The following is a 25,000-nucleotide window of genomic DNA, read 5'->3' as shown; positions in this document are numbered from 1 at the left end:
GCTGTATAGTTTCCTGTGAATCACTGTTCCACCGTATTCCAACCAAACCTGCTCAGGCCATATTAAATTCACGAACAGGTAAGTTGGATGACCATAAAAAATTTTCCTCAGTGTACAGTGCCAATTAATTCCAGCTGAAACGTATTTCAATAATTGTTCCTTCGGAATGTCTCTCGAGTTGTTATTCATTAAGTACCTTTTCTTGTCATGTGCAAGATTAGACTATAGCAAGTTAAAACTGCCCAGCTTTCTTAGCCAAACTATCGAAAAAAGTTGGATTCAACGCTCCAACTTTGCCTGATCCAACATTGTTTGACAGTTTGGCCGCCCATGTTCGAAGACGTTCATGCAACATTTTTTGTTCGATCAAGTGTTGGATAGAATTTGCTTTTGATCAAACATCACGCCCAACAATTGTGCTCCACGCAACAATATTGCAGCGTTTTGCCGCTCTTCCAACAAAGTCGTGTCTTAAATCGAGTCACGTCCGCGCTGCTAGCCAATCACGAATCGCTGTCTTAATTTTCAAGCATAGTTGCCATTTGCAACAAAGATAGTGGACAAGGACGAAGAAGACGTCATGGTTGTTGATGAACAACCAGAAACCTTGATCAGCGAATATGAAGCAAGGCCAGGTCTGAAGGATACTTTTGCTCCCTTTATCATGATCGCTCTGTTTGGAGATGTCTGGTTCAATATCGTTTATCGCTGTCTTCCAATAAACATACTCTTTAGTGTTCGTTATCTGAATTGTTCTTTGATTTTTCCTCGTTTGAATCGGTCATTTCTGTCCTCCAAGAGCTCCAGTAGCATAAACGCTGCGAACGGTTTTCGTTCCAGTTTTAGCGCCAACTTGAAACTTTCGTCAGTTTCGTGAAGCAATGTTGGATCGTGTTTTGCCGCTACCTCAACATTTACATCGAATAATGTTGCATGTGGAATCCAACTTTGTTTGATAGTTTGGCCAGGGCTTAACAGATCAAAAAGCTTGGTCTCTTCAAGGAGAAAGGCCAGCTTACATGACGCAATGGAAAAACCCAGAATTTTATGCTTCGTCTAATCAGTTGCCAGTCGAATGATCTCGGAAACGTTGCTTGACTAGATGCAATGCATCTTGCAAAAGAAGAAGCTGTTATGGAAGATGGGTTATGCTACACCTTTTGCATCGTTCTTTTATAGAAAAATCTCTGTCCAGTTTAGTTTCTGAAGGGTCAGTGAAGGGTATCTTGAACGGTATCTACAAAAGTCTATAGAACAATAACTTATATACAAGTATTGTTGTTCACGGTTTGATGCACCCTTGGGAAGGATATTGACACCAAGGGAGAGGAAAATCCAATTCATGAGCGAAACAGGCTGTTAGCACGGTCACCGATAAAATGTCACGTGCATGAGCTTTAAAACGTCGAATTCTCATTCGAATTCTTTATATAAAACATATTACTAAGGCATAGCTTGTTTTTCTTGTATGCTAATGTTCTCCTCATACAATTTGAACCTTCGTTCCATTCATTCCCTTTGAAGGACACGAATTATGTGGAATGTTTTTCGGAAGCCCTTCAATAAACTCGCAAGTCATATTTTATCGCCTTCGCCTCATCATAAACACGATAAAACACTCCCTCTCGTTTATTAAATAGAACATAAAACTTAACTAAGGAGAGACTGAGAGACCTGGAAAATTGAGCGAGTATTTATACTTCGCGTCATGTCGTGTGTTAAATTGTGGTGCGACATGCGACGAAATAAATGTACCACTTAACGCATGCAACTAATTGGTCATTAAAATGAAGGTGACTATATGGGTGCATGTGTTTTCGCGAGCGGATTTGTAGGTCGCTTAGCGAGTGACAACCGGGAATCCCGTGAAATCAGTTCCTTTCCCAACTGGCTTAAAGTGAAGCGAGTACGCAAACTCCAATAAAATTCTCATTAAATTTAAGGGTGCGTTCCATTGGAAAATCCGGATATCGATCTTAAAATCTGGATCTTCAAATTTCCAATCAAATACAAAATCTGAAAACGGATTTTGTCGAGGATTTTACTAGTTAGAAATCCGTGTCAGGAAGTATTTCAAGTAGTGAAATCTGCGACAAGATCCGTTTTCATATTTTATATTCGATTGGAAATCCGAAGATCGGGATTTTAAGATCTAAATCCAGATTTCCCAATCGAACGCACCCTAGGCCTGTGCCACCAAACCAAGTTGCTTGCGGTTATCCATCAGACAGGGCTGTCAAATTTGAAATACAACACGCGTGCTATTTCATTCCTCCCTTGAAATTTGTGTGGAAGCGAAGCGAAGCCACGTTATTCAAATTGTTGTATTCGCGAGCGCTCTCTCCTCATATTACCTAAATGAAGTATAATCTTAACCGTGAAAACACGTATCAGCTAAACTGCAGGATACCCGGCCACTTATTGGCATCTGAATTGCGCGTATTGTTATATGCCTCGTTCTTCAAACGATGCCGCTACAAGAACACAATTGTGGCCAGGTGTGTTGCACTTCATTTTAAGTCGCTGAACGAAGTACCTTCAGGGATGTTTGGCGAGACAGCGGCTGTCGTGAAAACACACCCTATCAAACAATAAACTAGTTTACCTAAATGGTATAAATGCTGCCGAGAGGAAGGGAGATGTTCAATGATGCTTGCAGTAATTTAACGCCGTTGGAATTGAAGGGATATTTTAACAGGTTTCGAGTACAAAACGTAGACCCAAAACGTTGACTCGGCTCGACAAAAGAAAGAAAAAAATAGACACGCAATACGTACGTGTGGTAGTGGATTAACTTGAAACCGGTGTTTGAGTAGGCTATCAGCGCGTGCGTTCAACGCTATCCATTGTTTTGGTATATACTAAAATGCACTGTTATATATTCAAAAAAATATCGCGTTTCCGATTGGTCAATGACGAACGCATGAATAGGTTATAAAGTGCAAAATGAGGTTATAGGGAGCAATACGGAATTTGCTATGGAAACAAAGCGATGTAGTGATTTTGTTGAGTATATAATAAAAAAAAAATCGTACGAACTTTCTCGTGCATTTTGCGATTTATGGTCACTCGTGTTATTTTGAAAGTTCTCAAATTGCACTCGCCTCAGGCCCATGCAATTTTGGGTACTTTCAGAACATCACTCGTGCCCATAAATCACGAAATGCACTCGCGTTTATACGATTTCCTATAGATATGAGTTTTGTGGTTTATTCGGTAACTGTCAACTAAGCTCCGTTTTCTTTTGTAGAAGATTCAAGTTTTTTGCGTAATATGTAGCCCTAATGGTACACGATATTGTTTTGGTATCGTAAATCATGATAGTGCTATGGTAGATGTCTTGGGTAAATAGCCCCCTGAGAAGACATGTGGTTACTAGTAAAATACTAAACCCAGAAAGATTAAAGAAAATAAAAGAGAATCGAGAAACATTGGCTTCTTGGATGACAGGAAGCTCCTTCAACTTATTTTTCACAGCCAGATTAAGCGGTGTACTCTGAGCGTCAGCTTTCCGCGACTAAAGTTCACTGAAGTTATCCATGTCCAGCGGGGTTAGTATCTCAGTGGGAGACCTCAAAATATACGAGTTGCTGTCAGGCTCCCACCTAGGCACTCTTAGGATTTCGTCACGCGTTCCTCCCCCAAGACCGTCTGCTGAAACGACCCGGAATTTACGTAGACCAATAACAACAGACTTCCACATTCTGGAAGTGCAATTAAGACCTTGAGAAATTTTGCAGTGTTTCTGCAAAGTCAAACATTCATTCTACTAGACGAGGCTATCCATCACCAGGAAATTCCATCGTTTTGGAAATAGAAGCGACCTTATTATTGATCAACGTCACAAACTCTTGCCCATTTTGGGGCTCATTTGTTGAAATTTAAGCACGCTTCCAACAGACCCGTTGATTTTCGTGGTTTATGTACGCGCTGCGGCCCTATTGCCAGCACGGATTTACACTGTTACAGCCCGATGACATAGTGTGTAGTGCACTTACAGAGTACGACCACAAAAATAGATGGTTTTCAGTGACATCATTAAATTCTAAAATCAAAATCGCAAGGCCTTTGCGAGAGCCGAAGACGCGAGCTACCGACGGGAGTCTGGGGCATGTCCCCTTAAAACTTTTTTTTAAATAGAACACTCAGAAACGCTGTTTCCAGTATTTCTGGAACCCAAGAATCACTCAAATTCTCTTTTAAAAAAAAAGTAAGTAATAAAAAATAAAATAAAAAATAAAACAAACCCCTCAAATAAACCCTGAAATCAGTACCGAATATGAAAAGACGGTTTGATCATGGCTGACACGATGGTATACCAGTCGAAACAGAAACTAAAGGAAACGCAAGGTCAATTTTTACCGCAATGAGGCCATTGTTTTTTTTTTTTTTAATGTAACGTTGCAAGGGATTAATTTCTCTTAGTCTTAGGTAACGTGAATAACCACTGATGTTGATGTTGCACGGTTTAATGTCAATGCTTTATTTAGATGTCCTTGATCTGGATTATATGATCGCAGTTATAGGATTAAATGACCAAATGAATAGTAAGAAACAGGAAGTGTTTAAATCTGACCTGATGAAGAAACTGAAATGGTGTCACGGTATAATTAATGAATAGGTACACTGAGAGAAAAATTAGTGTTGAAAACTCTTCTGGTAACAACATTACAGGGTGTTTCAAAAGTTCGTTCCGATTGAACTTTGTATTTTGTCTCAAACGTTTAATATATCTTTAGGCAAATTGAAACTGATTCAGTTAATAAATTTATCTAAATAATTGTTCAAAGCAATTTCAAGCTAAGATTTGAATAAATGACAATATTTTTGAATTTTTGCGCCCAATGTACAAGCACGCGTGCTTTGTCCCGCCATATTTTCCCCGCACATTGTTTGTCTTCGTATTTATTGCCCTTGTTTTTTATTTTCTCTGCTCTTTCACGGAAATAACAGTCACTGTCAAGCAGTCACTGTTAGAGCTCACGCAGCTATTTTACGGTCTTCTGGCCATTCAGTCAAAGAAATTGCCAAGTTGTATAAAAATACCGAAGGATGGGTGAACAAGTAGTCTAAAAGGAAGTCCTTCGAGGATAAACCAAAGAGTGGACGGCCCGTCTGTTTTGACAAACTATGCGAGAAATGTAATCCCGAAAGCTAAGTATAAGCGTAATAATTCAACAAGAGAGATTGCTAAAAATCTTCAACATCACAATATCAACGTTTCGAGCGTAATGGTATGGTGATCATGAACCAACAAATGGTGGATGGCTTTCAAGCGAAAGAAGATACCACTGTTAAGTGAGAGGCAAAGAAGGCCTCATTTAAACCTTGCCAGGAAATACTCCAAGCTCACGGCAGAGGATTGGGAGAACTTCTTATTTATACATGAGTGTCGTAAGTATCTAGTTCATTACCCGAAGGAGTAAGTAGTGCGAAGTTCCCCCGGCATACCAGGTGAAACAAAGTGCGAAGGTGATGGCGGTGGGCAAGTATGATGGGTCGTGGTCGGACGAAGTTGCATGTTAAGAGTTTTCTATGTTGCGATAATTTAATCGAAAGTTATGTGTGGCTGCGCAATGTTCGTCAGTTTACCCAAATGAAAAAGTCCGTTCGCGACTCTTTTAATAATCAAACCAAAGGAGTTTCCTTGTTGTGATAAGATAACTTAGTCACTTTCTGGCTCCTTCGTGAGAAAGCAGACTTGAGTTATTAAGAAGATGCTCCAATTGCAAAGCTTAATTGCACGGCAGATCAATTCAGTTCCACAATTATGTTCAGGTAATCTCTTGTTCTTCAGCCATTCTCTTCTACGTCATCATTACCTAAGACTTACTTACGGGCATTGGGTGTGAAAACGTCATCAATTCTCGATTGTTCCGTTCACGCTTGCAACTTTCAAGTCGAATTTTTTCCTGGTAATATACACTACCTATGTAATACTATATCACTGCAACTCTTTTTACCCGCAAGCTACAATGATGCCTCCTCATGCAAAATCCCTGCGGAGGCAATAAATCTGCTGTCAGGTTTCCAGTTCCGGGACGTGTTTCGTTTCGAAAATACAGTATAAATTGCCACCTTGCGTGACACCATGATACAAAGCTATCTGGCTGAAAAAAATTCTATCCCTCTGAATGTCAGACGTTTAAGCCTTTGAAGTACATTACAGGATGTGTCCATAGACATGTATTTATCTCATGAGCGAAAAGTAGCCGCTTTCATCACAAACTGGACTCCAGTAGTTTTCGTTGATTATCGGCTGCCATCAGTTGGTGGACCACATGGCGTCTCCATACAAAAAACCCTATTTAAGAAATTGATTTGAGTTTTTCATGCGTCTGTCCTGTTATTAATCGTGAATTTCGTCATAACATTGTCAAAGTAGCTGTGGATAGCTGTAGGCTGTACAGACGGGGCCTACAGTTTATAGTCCTTACACGAGAAGACTTGAAATTCTAACCATTTGCGGATGTTGTTACAAAGGTAGCACTTTCTCCTCAGTTGTTTTAAGACCCTAACTGGTGTTGGTCCGGCTGGAGTCGAGCTCACGACCTCCCGCATGGCAGCCCGACGCTAATTAAAACCAATTGAACCTCCGGAACGGCATGTTTTGCGTGCGTTTCTTTATGTCAGTTATTCAGCTTGAGGAAACCACACGGGCGAAAATAAACGACAGTTGTGTCCTTTCCTACTAGAGAACGGAAGAAAAATTGCCTTGAAGAATAGAAATGTATATTTCCAATAAATAAAGCAAAGTGCCGCTCTTATACTAATCAAAGATAATCGGTGTCCTCACCTAACGCAGCCCTCGTCAGAAGAGCGATTCAAATATAAAAGACATCGCCAGTAAAAGTTTATTTACTGTCTTCTATTTTTACGTACTTGCAAAAAGGGTTGGACGTTTGTTTGTTATAACAATATGAAAAATAAATACTATTATTTTGTTCGATACTATACAATTTTGGCAAATCAGTTGTTCATGTGAAGACTGCTGCACCCGTTGCGATAGAGTCACGTACACAAAGAGCTTTCACTTCTTGGTCACTATTCCGGGAACGTTCTTTAATCTTTTATTGCCATTAGTACATTAACAATAGTACAGGTTTGGCCCCGAAGTAAGCTTTATGAGAAACAAAATTATTTCAAGCATAGTTTGTATGATATAAGATCAAGATTTTCTGAACAACTGCAGAAAAAAAGACAAAAGAGTCAGTCACTCAGTACAAAAAATGACTGCAGAAAATGAAACTGGTTATCAATAATTATCGAACTCCAGTGATCACGAACTAACGTCCGTGGCTCAGGTCTCTTAGACCTTCATTCATATGCCTGCAAGTCACTTCATGACGGTCCAACTTCTCAGCCATCCGATCGTGTTTTTGACCGATTTTAATCAATGACGATTAAATTCACAAAACTACTGATTAGCAATGAAATATGCAAATTCAAGGCAAAAGGAATAATGACACCATTAATTTCATACTAATCTAGAGTTAAATTCGAACACATGCCTCTCGATACAAACAAGATAGAGAAATACGAGACATACGACGATCAATAGTGGTTTGGTGGTCCACGAAACCTGAGACGCGAAACCTGAGCCGAGGCGCGCTATGTGTGCCGTTCGACAAAGTCTTAAAAGATTTATTTCCTACAACATTCCAAGTTCTTGACCTTTTCAATTAAACGATTTCGAATTTATTTTTCTTTTGCGTGACAGTGAAACTATCTACAGTTTGAGGATACGAGAAGGGAAATGAAAAATAGAGCACTTCTGTGTAACAGAAGTGAGCTCCAGGCTCACCCATTGCTGCAGCAATCAAATTGCATGTTAGCTACATGTTCCAAGTAACTTAGCACTTTTATGACAAGCAAAAGCCTTTTGTTTGCCTAAATGTCTATATTGAGTCTCCCAGTTTAACCTTGAGCAAAAATGCGTGGTGTTATGTTCGAAATTTATGCTTAGCTGAGACAGACAAGGACTTCTAAGAGTCCCACTTTTGCGGTGTCGACTCAACACCCCATTTTCACGAAAATAACAATAACACTTGATTCAATGATTACATATGATAATCATAACTATTCCAAAATTCTAAGAGCACTAATAGTATAGTTTATAAATTGGACAGAGCTTTTTTTTTTAATCTAAAAAAATTGAGTGGATAAAGCTAGCTATGAAAATTTAATCACCGACATCTTCACGTATGTTGTTACGAGTAATTGATGCGTAGAATTCAGGAAATAATGGAAATAATTCATGATTAAGGAGTGATTTGTCACCTCCCATGATATTACTCCCTGAATTGTACTCCACTCAGTCCCATTATCATTATTAAGTGAACATTGTCAACTTCGGATTCTAGCAGACAGCAAATATTACAGCAGCCTCATGGAAAAATTACTCGCAAAATAATCAGGAAAATCGTGAAAAACGTTCTTACAGGGTTTTGTGCTAGGCAGGATAAAGCGTGTCTTAGGATCTCGTTAAAATAAAAAATCGAGTCGACACTTTTAATTATACGAATCCAAAAGTATGTAAATAATCGCCTCACTCTCGATTTAAGTCTGCAAATATGATTTTTACAGCGCTAATGATTCGGAAACAGCAGGTGGTGTAAGTGATACAATAAAGCTAGGAATTTTTTGCACGATAAGAATGAATCCGAGGTAACAACTACAAAAGACAAAGAGTCATCATTTCAATGCTCTGATTGGTCGATCCATTAAGTGGCAATCTTACATGTAACTATCAGATTTGAATCATTCATTAACTTGAGAGCTCTTCTATTTAATTTTTTAATCATTGCAAGGTTTATACAAACTGATATGTTCTTCTTCCCCAGAGGCAAGATGAACGCTTTGTTGAGCATCTTGGCGTTACTTACAATCTCAAGGTAAGCTAATAACTGCGAGGAATTGAAGACCCAGAGGTCCGCAACAAGAGTCCAATTCTTTTTAATTACAGCCATCGTCACTTGTCCAGGTCGGGAGCTAAGCCGGTCCTTCCACGTAGTCAAGTTACGAAAACCGGTTTTATCTCGCCCGAGTGAATGAATTGAGATCGAGGAAATTGTCTTAATGGACAATTTCCCGGTAAATAACACAACCCCGGACACCTTAACAAGGAGAGTGCCTTTAGTGCTTAAGTTGTATGACATCGACCAGATATTTTATCGACAAAAGCAGGAGCCCATCAGATAGGCTCCTGACAAAAGGCACTAGTCGTAGGTTTTATCAACAGGTATACTTAGTTTCTAAAGGAGTTACGTAAATTAAAGCTTCAAATTGGTTCATCGAGTTATACCATTTCAACGTCTACGAGCCGATTTAGAACAATAAGAAATTCGGTCCGAATGTCACAAAGACCTTGAAAAGACCCTTATTACTTAGTAACGAAGTTAAAAGAAAAGTGAAATTTTTTCTTGGATACAATGTGCTAAAATATAACTATCACGAGAACTGAAAAGAGTTTAACGACCAAGTTTGCATAGCATGTTTCTTAGCCTCGCAACCTTAACCCATCTTAGGAGAGAACAAATAGTTCACTCGTTGGCTGCGCTCACTCGTGAAATGTTTTTCAACACTCAAATTGCGTATCCCCGCGCGGCCATGTAATATCCTCTATTTATACAACACATAACAAGTTTGGCCTAACGGGGAACAGTTATTAAGTACGCAAAAATGCTTTAACGTTTTCTCCCCTTAAACACTACTCGTTAGTCACGGGATGAATGAAAACGCCTCAAGTTGGCGCAAAAGAGCATCCACGGTTTTCGATTTTTACACTGACCGGGAAGGTTCAATGTATAACAATTAAAAGCTTTATTTGGAGTACAGAACGATTGAATTTGTGAGGAGTATAAATAAAATGTTTTTGTTGCGTTTGGACGAAGGAGAAACGCTCAGGCTTGATGCCTTTCGTCAGACTGGCGCCTGGCTATGTAAAATGCCTCGACCTCATGCGACCGTGGTACATTGTGAGTAACGTTGCTGCTGTGTAAGTCAGTGAGATTTGATTGTGCAAGTATTTCCATCGTGTGGAAGATACTTCCGTGTTCACCGTGAGATTTGATTGTGTAAGTTTTTCGATCGTGTGGAAGTTGCTGTTTTGTTCGCAGTGCGATTTGATTGTGCAAATTTTTCGCTTTTGCGCGAAACCCACCGCGAAACCTTTTGTTTACACATTCATCGAACAGAGGACACGCGAGAATTGAACCTTTGAAACTTTCTTTACCGGCGTTTGGCCTTCAACCGCACGTTTGTGCTTGAAAAGCGTTTGTTTGACCGGACCGACTAGGGCAAGGTTGTTGCTTTAAACACCAATTGGCAGTTTTGCTTTCAACGCACACTGTGCTAACCTCTTTGGAACTCTGGATTGGACTTAACACCTATTGGATTTTGAAATACGCTTATCAGACGTGACCTGACTTTGTTTATAAACCATTTTGTAAAACCTTGGATTGACTGATTGACTACAAAAAAAAATTGTAATTTAGAAAAATGAAAAAAAACTTACTTTATCCTTTTGAAAGGTATTCAGAGGAAATGCTTTGTGACGTCTCTCTTCCTCAACACGCCAATCCAGCGTGCAAAGAGACTCGAGATCAGGCCTTGGCCCAAAACCAGAAGACTTACACCCTGAAATATGATCCGGCCTTGTATGGCTACGCAAGACTGAACATGACTCCTCAACAGCTGGCAGGGATCGTCTTCAAAGACCCCTTCGCAAGATACTACGCCACCGCTTACACTCAAACCTTACGAATCAACGAGGATGCCTTAACGAAGTACATTGCCGACACAAGCGGCATGGAGATTAACCAGACGTCAGATTACCTTCCTATGTCGGAGTTTTTCCAATCACTTCTGGAGCCATTGGTCGGGGTAAATGCACTTCTTTATTCGTTAGCCAGTAGATTACGTTTAGCTAGTGCCTTTAATAAATCAATCAAGTAATTATATATATTTCGGTGGCTTAGCCTTCCTCCGGTGAGCTTCCAAAAATTCAAAAACCGAAACGTTTATTGGCCACGAGGTTGCGTGGGAGACAAGTCGAGGGTCTTACTGAATAGCACTGTGGGACTGTTTTGGGGACGAGCCAGTTTTTATGCAGTCGTTTACGCTGCAAAGCAAAAAGACTTTCGTATCGATATTCTTGTACGATATAATAACGATAATAATAATCACTTTATTTAAGTCTCAAGGTTACTTAGCCGAACACGAGTGCTTTACTAATTGAGGAGACTACACATCAACCGAAATAAGAACAAAGGAGGAGGAGAGGGGAAGACCGTAGTACCAGGGAAAAAATCTCTCGGAGCTGAGTAGAGAACCAACCAACTCAACCCACATGTGGCGTCAAATCCGGGAATCGAACCCGGGCGACATTGGTGGAACTCCCTGGCTCCTGGTAACAATTAATTTCGGGTTAAATCTTTATAACTTAAGTTGTTAGTAAGTAAACGTCCTATGTACCACGATCTCACTGACCTTTTCATCAAATCTTTCGTCTTCCGGACAATTTTGCACCTTGGGCAAGCGAGCTATTGTTTTGAAATTGTCATTGTATACAATATTCTGGTGGTTTAGGAAGCTCAGCTCCTGGGGGCTTTCCATTATGCCTGACCATCAGGTCCGAGACCACTTGAACTAACCAAGAAAAATGGAACGACATTTTTCATCAAAAGTAAATTTCCAATCGGACCGAAGCGTTCCATTTACGTTTCGACCGAAATTTCGGTTACATCACAGTGAAATGGGACTGGAAACGAAAATTTTTGTAAATGGAACGGCACGTTTCGGTCGGACCGACCGACCGGTCAAAGAGGACCGTCTCCAGAGGTGGTCCCAGATATTCCGGTCGGACCGAACCGAAACGGACCATTCCATTTGACTTCAGCCCGAAATTTCAGGAAATTGTGGCTTAATGGAAAGCACCCCTGGTATAGCGCTTTCTTGCAACTTGACTTCTCGCTCCGCGCACGAATCAATGAAAATGCGTCCCTTAAAAAAGACCCACAATGCAATTAAACAAGGCTCCCGACTCTGTCTCCCGCGCAACCTTATAGTGGCCAATGGCTTTTGACAATTCAATTAAACGATGAAAAACAACTTTTCGACCTATCTTCAGTCGTTTTAAAATTAAAGTAAAGGATGAGATTTCACTTGGTCCCAATGGAAAATACTAAATAGTATTCAGCTGAGATCAGATGATAATGTGGAATAATTCATAATTCAAAATTCACGTTTATTAGATGCACCTCTAATTGAACTGTCTTGTTAAATTTAATTAAGCATTCTGCTACCTCCGTCCAACCAGAGGCCAAGTGGTTACGGTAAATATAATTGATCTACTAAGTTACTTTCTGCGTTTATAGCAATATGCCAAACTTCCATCCAAGTACGAAGCTTTCATCAATAACAAACCTGACTGGATAAGTGACAAGCACTTCGCTCAGCAGCGCCTTGCAGGGTCAAACCCAACCACACTTCAACGTGTCACCATTCCCAAACAATGTAAGAATATATTTTACGTAACGGCCCAGGTCTAGGGTTAGATCTTGGTCATGGGGCCAGTTTGGGTTTACTTGAAAACCGCGGAAAAATAAAGTCAACGTGTCTTCCAAAAAATTAGTTCAAGGGTACTTCCTTGCTCGCACCACTCGCTATGCAACTTAAGGTTAACCCAGAATTTACTTTTAAGCAACCACCACCAATTTGACTTACAAACAAAACGGCTGAACTTTGAAAAACAATGTAAGAATGTAAGAATAAGGCCCTTGTGTGGGCCCATTTCCATCAGTAGGGCTAACGCTCACATGGTTCATATGGGATTGAAATCTAGCACTTCACATTACACTCTATTCAGTTAACTCTGTTTTGAACTTTGAAAAACTGTTTGGTTGAACAGTTTTCATAAACCTCGCCTCCTTTTCCATTTGCTGTTTTATTCGAACCTTTCTTGAAGGATTTAAGTAGTTATTTTCACGTTTTGCTTTATCTGGTTCTCAATCTGTGAATCTTGCTAAATTTTGTGACAAAGCCCCTTTATTCAATTGAGCGTCTTTCTATGTAAAAGGCTAAGGTGCCTTTGCACGACATTCTGTTGCAGATCTTAGAGTGAAGACTGTAAGAGGTGACTGGTGCCATTTTCCTTTTACCTACCGTGGTACAACCCATAACAAGTGCGCTCAAGGTAAATTCGGTAAATGGTGCTCACTAACAAGATGGTATATTGGAAAATGGGGATATTGTGCAGGTAAAAGGAACACTTTTCTTGTGATACTCGGACTATACAGTATTCGCATTTCTGTAATATCATAAATGCCAGGGGCTGCGGAATACGTTTGGAAGTTTAGTGGGGAAGGGGGGTGAGAGGTTTAGGAAAAAACAACAAAGTTGGGGCTGGGGACTGGCTATAACCCCCAGTCCCTCCCCCTCCGCGGCACCTGGATGTTCCTACGATGCTCTTGAGATAAGCGTGACTCCTGTCAGGAGAAGGCTTTTTTTTCCGGATCATGATATAATAGCTTGCACGGTATGCCAGAGATCAACCTTGTTTCCAGGGCGTTTCGATCTCCCCTCGGACAAAAAGCCGAGGAAAGAAAGGGCGCTGGCGAGAAGAGACCTCGAGGCTTAAAATCAACGATAAAAAGGACGACATTCCAACACAAAAATCGAAATTCCCAGCTTGTGGTACGGCTTAGGAGCCTCATAATTTATAACAGGGAAAACATCGCCGAGGAAAATTTTTTTTTCATTTGCAGCGCCGTTACCCGACGCGGAAAAGCCTTTAATTATTTTTGCGTTCAATGATTATGTATAGATCTTAATTCCGGGAATGGACTTGCTTTATTAATTACTAGGTCGTCCAATTTTGAGAACTTTCGTCCGATGAATTTGTTGTTTCTTTTTGTGCCATTCTTTTTTTCAGGAGAAGGCACCACGGTGAAAGGAGGTAAGTTGGTAATAATAATGAAACAAAACTGATTGAAAATTCAAAAACGTTTCCGCCGCTAAGTTCACACAGTTAACCACCGTTATTGTTCTGTCTTTTTGTGTTTCTCAGAAAAATGCAAAAAATATTTTTGTTTTAGTTTAATTACAAAAATGAGCGATATTACACGACATTTTGAAGTCATCTTGGCTTCCTTTTCAGATGATTAATGTAACGGTCTTTCAAGTTTAAATTAAGTGGTCGTTTATAACGTCTAATCAGACTCAATTCGCGCGCACACTAATTCGTTGGCTGACATAAGAACAACCACTTAAATTTGAAATGACCATCATATTTATCGCTCATTTTTGTAATCAACTGTATTTCAAAAGGTTTTTTCCTTTGATTTAGTTTAGAGAGATATTTGATGAATACATACAAGTGCTTTAAAATCTCAGTAGGATGGGAGGTATGGTCAGACTTCGTGTCGCTTACGACTTCGTGTCGCATACTGAAATGCTACTGCTGTGCTATGTGTCAAGATAGAATGACATTCTCTTTTATGAGAAAGTTTGAGCCTGAGGGTAAACGTTCTTTCTTTTTTTTTTCTTATTTGAGCCTGAAAACACACTTAACATGTTCTTAAAGTTGTGTGGTATACACCCTTTTAATAAGTCTAATATATGCCGTTTTCCGCTAATGACGTCGAACTCTTGCTTTCAAATTTTATTTAGAAATGTACAAAGGCCTAAAGCTTTTCCGATTTCTTTTCTTGTTTGAAGCCTTTGTACATTTCTGAATAAATTTTAAAAGCATGAGTTTGACGTCATCAGCGGAAAACGGCATATATTAGACTTATTAAAAAGGCGTATACTACTCTAATATACTACTCAATTCCAAGTGCGCCCATCCCTACCCCCCCCCCCCCCCCGAGCATACCCCCGGGCATTTGACAAGAGGATGGCTCCGCATAGTGGGGAATTTGACACGAATCGAAAGCCGTATGGGCGGGAGTTTGACTATGGTCAAAAACGTTGGTCAGCGGTCGCTAGATAATTTTTTTTATATACAGGAATTTCCCTCGCCACAATAACGCGCATGTTGGCTTTTTATCGAGCAGTGGCTTGTTTTTTTTTTTTCTTTTTATGAAAACTCATTTCAAAGCACGATGAGATGAACACAATTAATTGATGGTCAATATATAGTAAGTTATTAGTAAAATTCATTAGCTGGGATATCAAATTTCACGTGGTAATTTTCTTATATCATGACTTTTTGTTTCAATTTTGGAAAGGAATATGTCTCTTATCGAGGAATAGCTCTTGCAATTCAGTAAGAGATGGATTTTGTCCTCAATTGCATTACCACTACATAGGGAACATATTCTTTAATCGACAGCAATTTTGTCGTACCTACCTGTTTCAACACGTAGTTTGGGGCAACCTATTCTGAGTTTTACTAAGTTCGACTACAAACTGAGTTGTATCATACAATAATAGAACCACATTGTTGTCTATACTACTCACAAAAACAAAACAAACGAATAAAATGATCAAGTTCTTAAGTTAGATTGAGGAGGCGTCGTGGTCCAGTGGATAGAGCGTTGGGTTTACATGCAGTTGCCCCTGGTTCAAATCCCGTTTTAACCTCTGGTATGGACTTGTTTCCTGTTGTCCCGGATTTAACTCTACCACGCTTTGTAAATAGCCAACTGGTTGCCTTCTGCCATTTGGGGTTCTAATCATGTTTCTGTTAAAGGCCCACCTTCAACCGACAGGCATTGCGTGCCGCGGAACAATTTTCATCTACGAAAATTCCACCCGAAGCTGAAATTTATCCAATTAGATCGCTACGATAAGCAATGCGAATTTCCATAACAAAAACAGGAGGTCGAAAAGCCTGTTGGTTGAAGGTGGGCCTTCAAGTTTGAGTTGTTTCTTTCAGATTATTAAAAAGTGGGGTGCCTGTGAACTAGCTTGATAGCTAAGTGCACTTCCAATATAAACAACATTTTACATTTACATTCGACTCGTTGGTTCATCTCAGACTTAACATTCTCATAAAAAAAGTTTCTTATACTGAAAAAAGATTGGCATGCTTTCACTTGTAACCTAAAATTAGTGAGAACAATAGAACAAAACACCAGTGTGTTAGATTAAGCTAAAGGTCAACGGCTCAAATCGAAAAAGTCTTCAGAAAGCATTTGCTTCATATTCCCGAGCTGAGTCGCGTCGTCTTTTGCTCTTTTCTTACAGGAAGTCACTTTTTTTATGTTTGCAACGGAAGTAAAGTTTTTTCCGGTGGTGGAGAAAGTCGTGTTGCAAAAACTCAGTAGAGAGATTCAGCAGTGCGCGGTTTACTGACGGCAAAGGCAAACGTCAAAATGAAATTTGCTTTCAGCCAAGGATCAAAGACTCTTGTTTTGGTTTTGCTCATTCTTGCCTTTTATCTACAGATAACTTAGGATAAAAGAGTTTTCATGCTTCCATGACAAGAAGAAGCATGCCGTTTGCCTTTCCACGTAAGGGGGTGCTAAGTCTCTTGACGACCAGTCAGGTCGTGAGCAACACTTCAGTGTGTGCGAGCAGAACCCTTTAATTTATAGCGAAGTTCCGACAACCCTCTTTTGCTCTGACAATTTCAAATGATTGGACTTTTTCATCTCAGTTTTGGATAAAGACGACAGGCCCCGTCTCACAACACCACCCACCGGTGGCTCAGTTGGTTGAGCATCGGGCTGCCATGCGGGAGGTCGTGAGTTCGACTCCGGCCGGACCAACGTTGACTCAGGGTTTTTAATAAATAACTGAGGAGAAAGTTCTGCCTTTGTAATTACATCCGCAAATGGTTGGACTTTCAAGTCTTCTCGGATAAGGACCATAAACCGTAGGCCCCGTCTCACAAATATCTTCCATGTTCATTAGTTCCCTGTGGGACGTTAAAGAGGAACCCACACACTATTCGCGTCAGTCCCTTGCAGCGCGAGTATAAGTTAGAGCTCTGCATTTCATTTCGGCCCAGTTCGCGTTAGAATCCTATTGCAACATTACTGTGTTATGGCTGACGCGCAAGCTCCAGTTGAAGCTCCTGTTTCCGTCGCTTAAGCCCTGGTTCAAGTGTCTCCGGTTGCCGCAGCTAATGTTGAGAATCCTCAGCAAAATCAAGCTCCTTTGCAGGTGTAATTAGTGCTCGTTTTACTGCTTGGTTTTTCCCTGGCTGGTGTTCGATCTTTCGCCTTTCCCTCCCCTTTGTCGTCCACGTGGCTGCTTGTCGGCACCATTTTTTTGATAGTTTTTGTCCCCTCGTTTTTATTTTATCTTTTGTACGCCTATGTTTCGCTTAGGCCGATTTGGCTGTTTTGCTCGGTTCTTGTCCCTTTTTGCACACCTTTTATTTATCGTGTCACTGTGCTTCGCCTCGCAAACACCGGGTTTCTGTAGTGCTTTCTTTTTGGCTCCCTTCTCCCTTGCACACGCTTTATTTGTTATTTGAGTGTGATTCGCCTCGCAAACACCGGGTTTGCGTAGTGCTTTTCTCTTCGGCTCCTCTCTCCCTTGCACACGTTTTTATTTGTTATGTGAGTGTGCTTCGCCTCTCAAACACCGGTTTTGCTTAGTGCTTCTTTATTCCGTTCCCTTGCCGGTTGCACACGTTTCATTTGTTATATGAGTGTGCTTCGCCTCGCAAACTTCGGTTTTGTTTAGTGCTTCTCTCTTCAGTTCCCTTCCCCTTTTTGCACACGTTTGTTTGTTTGCCGGTGTGCTTCGCCTCGCAAACCATATGTTGCACAGTGCTGTCTTTCCTTCGCCTCTTTGGGATTTTGTGCGCTTATCCGATCTCTGTACTTTATGGTAATTTTTTGTTTCGCGTATTTCGCCCTGCTAGCGTCGGGTTTGCGCGGTGCATTCCCTCCCTTCCCTGTTACTTGTATGATTTCTTTGTTTCTTTCCTTTCCGCTATCTTGTGTTTTCGAATATTTTGCCTCTCAACGGATTTTTGTTTAGTCCTTTTCTCGCTGTCTTCCCGCTACCTCGCGTACTTTATTAGTTTGTTTAATGCGTTCTTCCTTCGCCTCGCAAACAATGGTTTTGTGTAGTACTTTCCTCTCCCCCTTTATTTTAGCTTCCGCGTGCCTATTTGGTTTTATTGTTTTCAAAAGTTATTTGTTTCCCAGCTTTGTCGCGCGTATTTTTGGCCTTTGTCCAGTGCTATTCCCCTGACGCCTATTTAGTTCATTGCTTTTGTTTTGCAGGCCTTATATTTTTGTTACTTCCTGGTCTTCATGTTTTTTGCCCTTGTCTCCCCTCGTTTTGCTTCTATTTTGGTGTTCTGTGAATTGTTGTGTCTTTGTGTTCCCTCCGCGTTTTGCGGCACCTTTTGTTTCTGTCATAATGTAATTTTTTCTCGCACTGTTTTCTCTTTTTTACGTTTCTTTTTTGCTTTCCAATGGTAGCCTGGAAGGGTGTCTAATGCCCTCATCGGATTACCGACGCTCAGGCTGCCATCCCTTGGGTGGGTTCTTGCGTCTTTTTTTCCCTTCTGCGATTATCCGTTTTCCCACTCAAGGGCTGGCAGCCTGTAGATATTTTTATTCACGCCCTCCCTGGCGAAACTTTGCACAACTTTAGAGCCAGCTTCGCCATCACTTTAGCCCTTTCGGGTAGTCAGCTTGCAGACATTATGGAGCATGTTGGTTGGCGCCACGCTCCCACAGCTTCTCACTATTTGTAAGTTGCGCAGGTTTTACGTCCCGGAGGTCCTTCAGAGTTATTATTTCGTCACGACTCTTCTGCTCAAGCCCTGGCAGACTCTTACACTGACTTGAGCAGCCTCCTCCATTTCACTGTCTCTTTTCCCACCGGCGTTTCGCCTTAGTTTGAGTTTTGGCTGGTTGGGAGTTTTTCGAGTTTTAGTGTGGGATCTGATGTGTGTGATGTTTAAGTATTGGCGTTCTTCTAGGGTCTTCAGGCCGTATTTAACGTTGGGCTCTTTAGTGCGGGAACATATCTCCGTCTCTTATTAGCGAGCGTGAAAGGGACTGTCGCAAATAGTATGCTATTCGCTTCGATGCAGTCCCTTGCAGCGCGAGTATAAATAAGAGTTCTGCATTTCATTTCGGCCCAATTCCCGTTAGAATCCTTTGGTTATCAGCGACTGTGGCATGTCTCTTCGTTTCACGCTCTCCTTTTTTCGCCTCCGCGCTTTTCGCTTCCCCTTCCCCTTCCTTTTTCACATCCAACTCACAAAGCGCGGGAACATATCTCCGTCTCTTATTACATGGGTGGGTGGGTATAGCAGGTCCACATCAGCTGAACAGCTGTCAATACCTCAACCAGCTCAAACAAATAAATAACAAACAAACAAACTGCAACGTTCGTAAAATCTATGAGACCACACAGTAGTTCAATGTAAAATAAAGTGGACGTATTGCTTGGGGTTGGTTACCTTGTGATATTACCTTCTTTTTTGTCGATGATGATCAGAAGGACAAATGAAGATATACGTGCTATTTTGCAAAGTGAGATAACATATGATGTTATCTGGTAGGATATCGTATCATGACGTGAAAATCCAATCCGGCAACTACTGGACGTGTAAATGTGCTTCATCGATAGTCCAACATAATGCTGAAATCACGTTTTCTTCACTTAGAGACAATTGGACTCGACTGGAACGAGCTAAAAAAGACATTGAATCCGTCGTTTGACTGGCAGGCAGCTGTTCAAGAAGCCCTTAAAAGTCGTGACTCTTTGGAAGAAGTATGTTAACTTTGGCTCCCAGAGTTATTTTTATTTATTTATTTATTTATTTATTTATTTATTTATTTGTTTATTCCCCTTTAAATTAAAGTGACTTTGGTCCAAGTTCTTATATCGGATGCCGGATTTCTTATTCCGGATTCCGTTTCCACATTCCGGATGCCGGATTCCTGATTTTAGGCAAACCCCAGCTGATACCGTTGGATGAGACATGTTGACTTCCGAATGTGTCATTAATTTTGAAGGCAGTTTGATTTTCGGAGCGAGGCCAGAACTTTCCAGCTAATCACAAGCGTTGCATGAGAAGTTATTGCACATGGGATTAAGGATAGTCACTCGTGCAAGCAAGATCGTATTTGAGAATTCTTCTAAAATATAGCGTGATCTGTGAAAATGCCGCTACATCAGTGCACCTAGTACTGGAGTTGCAGGCTCCCGGTTATGGGCAGCTGTCTGAACCCAGTTCAAGATTTTTTTAATTTCCAAAGGACCCATTTTTTTCTGTGTCGGCTTGTCCGGCAATTTTGATGCGACAAAAGCTTTTCAAGTTGTAACTCAAAATGCTTGACAAGTGGTACACTGGGCTATGTTTCCTGCAACGTCTCTCGCCCTCGATGAGCACGTGGTCACAGAAACAAAACAAAAAAAACGTCTTTAGAAGTAGAACGACTTCTATTTCTCACAATGATTACTGCAACAAGAAAAAATTGCGAGAAATTACTGTCTCGGGACAATTCCCTGTGCAATTCGTTTGTGGCGCAACGAAACTGAAAGACAAGTCCCCTGAAAAATCGCGAACTGTAACATGGGCGTAAGGGATGTATGATGTATGAATTAAAGTGAGAAATTGTGTTAATTAAAGTTGGTTTCTGGGTCATCCATTTTTCCGGAATTATTAAGAAGCTTTGGGTGCGATCCAAAATGTGCACACCCTTTAAGAGCCAGGTTATCGTGTCTTTATGTTACAGTGATTATCCAAACTACTACATCTCATCGACCGAGAGTAATTATTGTGATTTCTTAGATATTTACGCTGACTTGTTGCTGATTAACCTCTTTTTCAGGCGATAAATCAGGGGAGTATCTTTGCTCTTCGTTATGAGTTGTGCGACAATCTGCCCAGATCACCGGATATCACGGATAGAGATCCCAGACGGAAGATGTGGGACTTTTTCTCTCCCATTGCTTTGTTTGCATTTGCCAAACGGTGCAAGGAACTGGTGCCCGTGGCCATTCAAATGGATTTCAAGCCAGGTTCGTCTTTTATCTTGTTTACCTTCAGTAATTCGCATAGGTACGGAAACACCCCAGACATGGGTGCATGGTTAACGTAAACGGGCATACTGCAGGCCCCTGCTTGCGATAAAAAAACTTATAAAATAAAGAATACCAGCACAAAAACATGACGGTTCGGCCGGGTGTCATCTTTTGCCAATTATTATTGACGTTTGAGTTAAAATATGTAGCAGTCTCATTGTGGAAATGAATGCTTGTGTGTTAAAGTTGGTCTTTCCAACTTATCTACACATTATTTTTTTGGATGTTTAAGTGTTCCTGCTAAAAACAATGCAGCATCTTAATTTTGTTGGTAGGTTAGGTATCGGAGAGCCAGAACAGTTAGGTATGCGCTGAAGGAATGTTTCAAAAAGAGAGAAAAACGCATTACCTCCAGACATGGCACTGGAGCGTCGTACCAAACGATTCATCCCGGGATTTCGGCCCGTGCGATCGCTTTTGGACGCAGTTGGCCCTTCGTTGCCTTCTGCTACCGACCTCGCCTCCCGGTACGGCATTGAGGGAGAGATATGTCGTCCCCTAAATCATATGAGACAAATCATACGCCTACTCACAGCTCCAAACCGCCCAAACCAATTTAACCTATGAATTCGATGGCTTAAAAATACAAGGGAAAAGTCATTTTATCTGTCATATGGTAAACACTGAAGTCGCAGATTACAAAGTGCGTGCACGCGCCCTGCTAAAGCTAACATACATACATGCATGCATAGACTTCATTTCATCTCCAATTTCAGAATAACTACACTGAACTATTATCTTCGATACATTACATTACAGCTAAATACATAGCATATACAGATAGATACTAAATACATAATATATATTAATCAAAAAGAAAAGCCGCTGTACAAAGTGCGGCCCTGTATTCGGATACGGATAAAATCAGGTAGCGCATTCCGCAACTTAGCTGATACGTAAGAAAAAAGAGAACTAAGATCATAACTGCAGAATCAAATCAAATCAACTAGTTTTAGAAGATACAAAGTCTGTCAAATACTGGAAATTTCGAAGATCGACTACAGAGTGCGTGGTATTCTATGGTCGTTTCCTCAATACCTTATTCCTGTCCTAATATGAATTTTGTGAGACTCGTCCACGATACAACCAATGAATCGTTGGGAAAACTCGACCTTGTTCTTAATGTGTTCGAGAAACTTGTTGTCGATGGCGTTTTCGGCTGACGAAAATATCACTTAGTCGTTCTCAAGTCTTTAAAATTCTCTAAATTTTCACTCAGATTGCATGCTGACAAACCCAAGGCTTCAATGTTGACAATTTGATCTTTGATAATGCTTACAAAAGGTGGTATCACTAGCAAAATCGGCCTTTTTTGAGGCGGCTTCTTCGGTAAGTGATCCTGAACAAGAACTAGCATTTGAAAAATGAAGTTTTTTTCCGTTTCCAGTCGCTAATACTGCCAAAAGGGAAAGCTGTCGTATCATGGCTTCACGATGCTCTTTTTTTAGAATTAAAGTCAAAACCGTTTTCTGTTAGAATTTTTAAAATTTCATTTAGATTCGCCTCAAAACAATCATCTTCTAAGTCCGCCATTTTGTTCATGAAATAAACATGTACCGCGGTTGTACCGCGGTCTGTCCCTCATAGGAAAGGTTAGCCAATCAGAATTAAGCATTCATATATTGACCGTGGCAGGAAAAGAGATGGGAGTTCATTGCATGTTGTTCGTTGCAGGCCTCCTCCTTCCCTCCTCCCCAGTCCCCCTTTGGGCCGCTGCGCAGGCTACACCATGGGGCAACACATTGAAAGGGCATATGCCAACTCTGTAGTCAACAATGACATGGATCATATCATTGATATCTTTGGTAGTCGAAATGGCAGAGACAGCCATTTCTTTTGATGTTTTTTTATGAGCTCATGTATGATAGATTCAGATGTAAGAATATTTTCACTTCATACGCAGGCCTATGGTAGTGCATCTTACGACCCTCGTTTCTTTTCGACTGTTCGCAAAAATTTGGGCAACTTGCGAGAATTTGGGGGGTAGACGGTTAGCCACGCCCCCTAGCAAAAAAATAGCCCTTACGCTTATGAACCTCAGCACCATAAAACATGTATTTTACACTAACTTGTTCCTTGTTCTCTTCGAAAAATCAGTAACGGTTGACAAAATTGGCAAGCGTCTGGCCGAGGTTGTGAGACACATGGGTCTATGAGATGACATCACAAACCAGTTCCAATTCCAGTGCAAAGCAGCTTTTTTTCTTTCTTAAAATCTCTCGATACTATTAAAACCCTGTTGAAAATAAAGGATTTTTTTCTCTAAGCCTAGTTACCTAGATGAAAATCTGGTGTCCATGAGGTCGCACCCGTCGAAAGTGTATTTCTTAAGAAACATTGTTTTTCCTTAGACTCAGCGGTGTACACCCCAAATGATGGAGATTTGTGGATGCTTGCCAAACTCAATGTTCAAATCACGGATTTAGGATATGCACAAATTGTGGAACACCTCGGAAGGGTAGGCAGTTTCCTATAGTCTGCTGACTCAGGTATAAAACCTTGACTTTCCCCCTTTTTTCTCTTGCTCTTTTTTTCTGTTGATTCATCGGATTAAGGATGGCCGTGAGGTAACGCAAACGAACGAGTCCTGAGCTCGTACGTGGCCTGAGATTTGTCAATCTCAATCTTGCTCCAAGGGGTTTTTCTCCAGGTACTCCGGTTTTCCCCCCTCAGCAAAATCGACTCTCCCAGCTTAGCTTAGCTTAGATTAGCTTAGCAGCATAGCTTCTTCGGTCCGACCCCGTCGAGCTGTGCCCTGCGCAATCCAGTCTTTCCAAGAAAGGGACATAAGCAAGCCAGATAACGCGTTTGTTTTAATTGCGATAGTTCTACTTTAAGAAGTCTGTTAATCTAAAACTTAATATCATAGTTTCCTTAACAGTAATCAGTTAAAGAGAAATTTGTTTATTTACCTTTTTCCTTGATGTCAACGTTTATAGATCCATTTTTTGATGGAACCATTTTGTGTCAGCTTGAAGCGAACTTTGTCAGTTCAGCATCCACTAAACCAACTTCTTAAGTACCACTGCAGAGAAATTCTTGTACCAAACACCTTTGGAGTGCCTAACCTACTCGGAGAGGGAAAGCTAATGGATTTGTTGTTTGCTTGTGGAAACGATGGAGCTTACAGAATGCTACGAGAGTCATATCCCTTAACGTCGTGGGAGATAACAGATTACAGAAACAACATTAAGGTGAGTTACCAAAACACTTTGAAGTTCTTAGCTGATGTGAAAGGCCCATTAAGGGAACAGGTTGCGCCGTTGTGAGAGCACTAAAGAGAAAGCAGGCGTTGAAGAATAGGCGTGGCAAGCACGAGGTCCCCGGTTCGATTCTCGGTGACGTGACTTCAACGTCTGTTTCGACTTTGCTCTGATCCGTGTATAAAACGGAGCACTGACAGAGGGAGGGGGTAAAGGCCGCACCGTTGGCTTCCATTGAGAACAGTTTCGTAACTGAAGGAACTATCGACGTTAAATAATGTGCCTTTACTTTACTTAAGCACTCGCCACCCAACGAATGTGGCCCGGGTGTTCGATTCCCAGACTTATCGTTACATGTTACAATAGGCCTCATCACGGTTTTGGAAGCCATCTTGACGATGCAGGTATTTTTTTACAGGTCACAGGTCAGGTTTACAGGTCACTGTCTTAACGTAACACGGAGGATGTAAACTGCAAGATTGTAGGTTGCAGATTAGAGTCGCAGGTCACTGTTTCACCATTGCTGAAACAACCCAAAACTTTACTAATGTCCACATTAGGACAAAAAAATAATATTTAAGCTTAAGGTTAACATTTTTGTAAAGGTTTGTGTTGTTTCAGTTATAGTAAATCGATGACCTGCGACCTGCACTTTGCACCCTCCGGTCTGAACATCACTAGAAAAACCCCTACCCATTTCTAATGTAACCTTAGGCCTAAAATTAGGCCGAGGGTTAGCATTAATAAAGGGTTAGGGTTGTTTTATCATTGTTACAACAGTGACC

At 40.9% G+C, this 25,000-nt stretch overlaps 1 protein-coding gene across 3 annotated transcripts in view; it reads left to right on the top strand.

The window, feature by feature from the left end:
* LOC138060458 (polyunsaturated fatty acid 5-lipoxygenase-like) overlaps positions 1 to 25,000 on the top strand; it is a 36,335-nt gene that overhangs the window by 2,644 nt on the left and 8,691 nt on the right. For 2 of the 3 annotated variants that reach the window (XM_068906252.1, XM_068906251.1), the window contains exons 2-10: positions 8,844 to 8,894; positions 10,533 to 10,884; positions 12,378 to 12,516; positions 13,112 to 13,258; positions 13,934 to 13,957; positions 19,589 to 19,695; positions 20,760 to 20,949; positions 23,364 to 23,470; positions 23,952 to 24,206. In XM_068906252.1, coding sequence (XP_068762353.1) covers positions 8,851 to 8,894; positions 10,533 to 10,884; positions 12,378 to 12,516; positions 13,112 to 13,258; positions 13,934 to 13,957; positions 19,589 to 19,695; positions 20,760 to 20,949; positions 23,364 to 23,470; positions 23,952 to 24,206 — 1,365 coding nt within the window. In that variant the 5' untranslated portion in view covers positions 8,844 to 8,850. Of the gene's footprint in view, positions 79 to 8,843; positions 8,895 to 10,532; positions 10,885 to 12,377; positions 12,517 to 13,111; positions 13,259 to 13,933; positions 13,958 to 19,588; positions 19,696 to 20,759; positions 20,950 to 23,363; positions 23,471 to 23,951; positions 24,207 to 25,000 lie in introns of all 3 variants that reach the window. The other variant, XM_068906253.1, reaches the window with a different exon arrangement.

This window comes from Montipora capricornis, chromosome 8, assembly GCF_036669925.1.
Source record: "Montipora capricornis isolate CH-2021 chromosome 8, ASM3666992v2, whole genome shotgun sequence".
NCBI classification, from domain to species: domain Eukaryota; kingdom Metazoa; phylum Cnidaria; class Anthozoa; order Scleractinia; family Acroporidae; genus Montipora; species Montipora capricornis.
The sequence above is the reverse complement of the archived record's forward strand: the minus strand, read 5'-3'. Positions and strand labels throughout refer to the sequence as shown.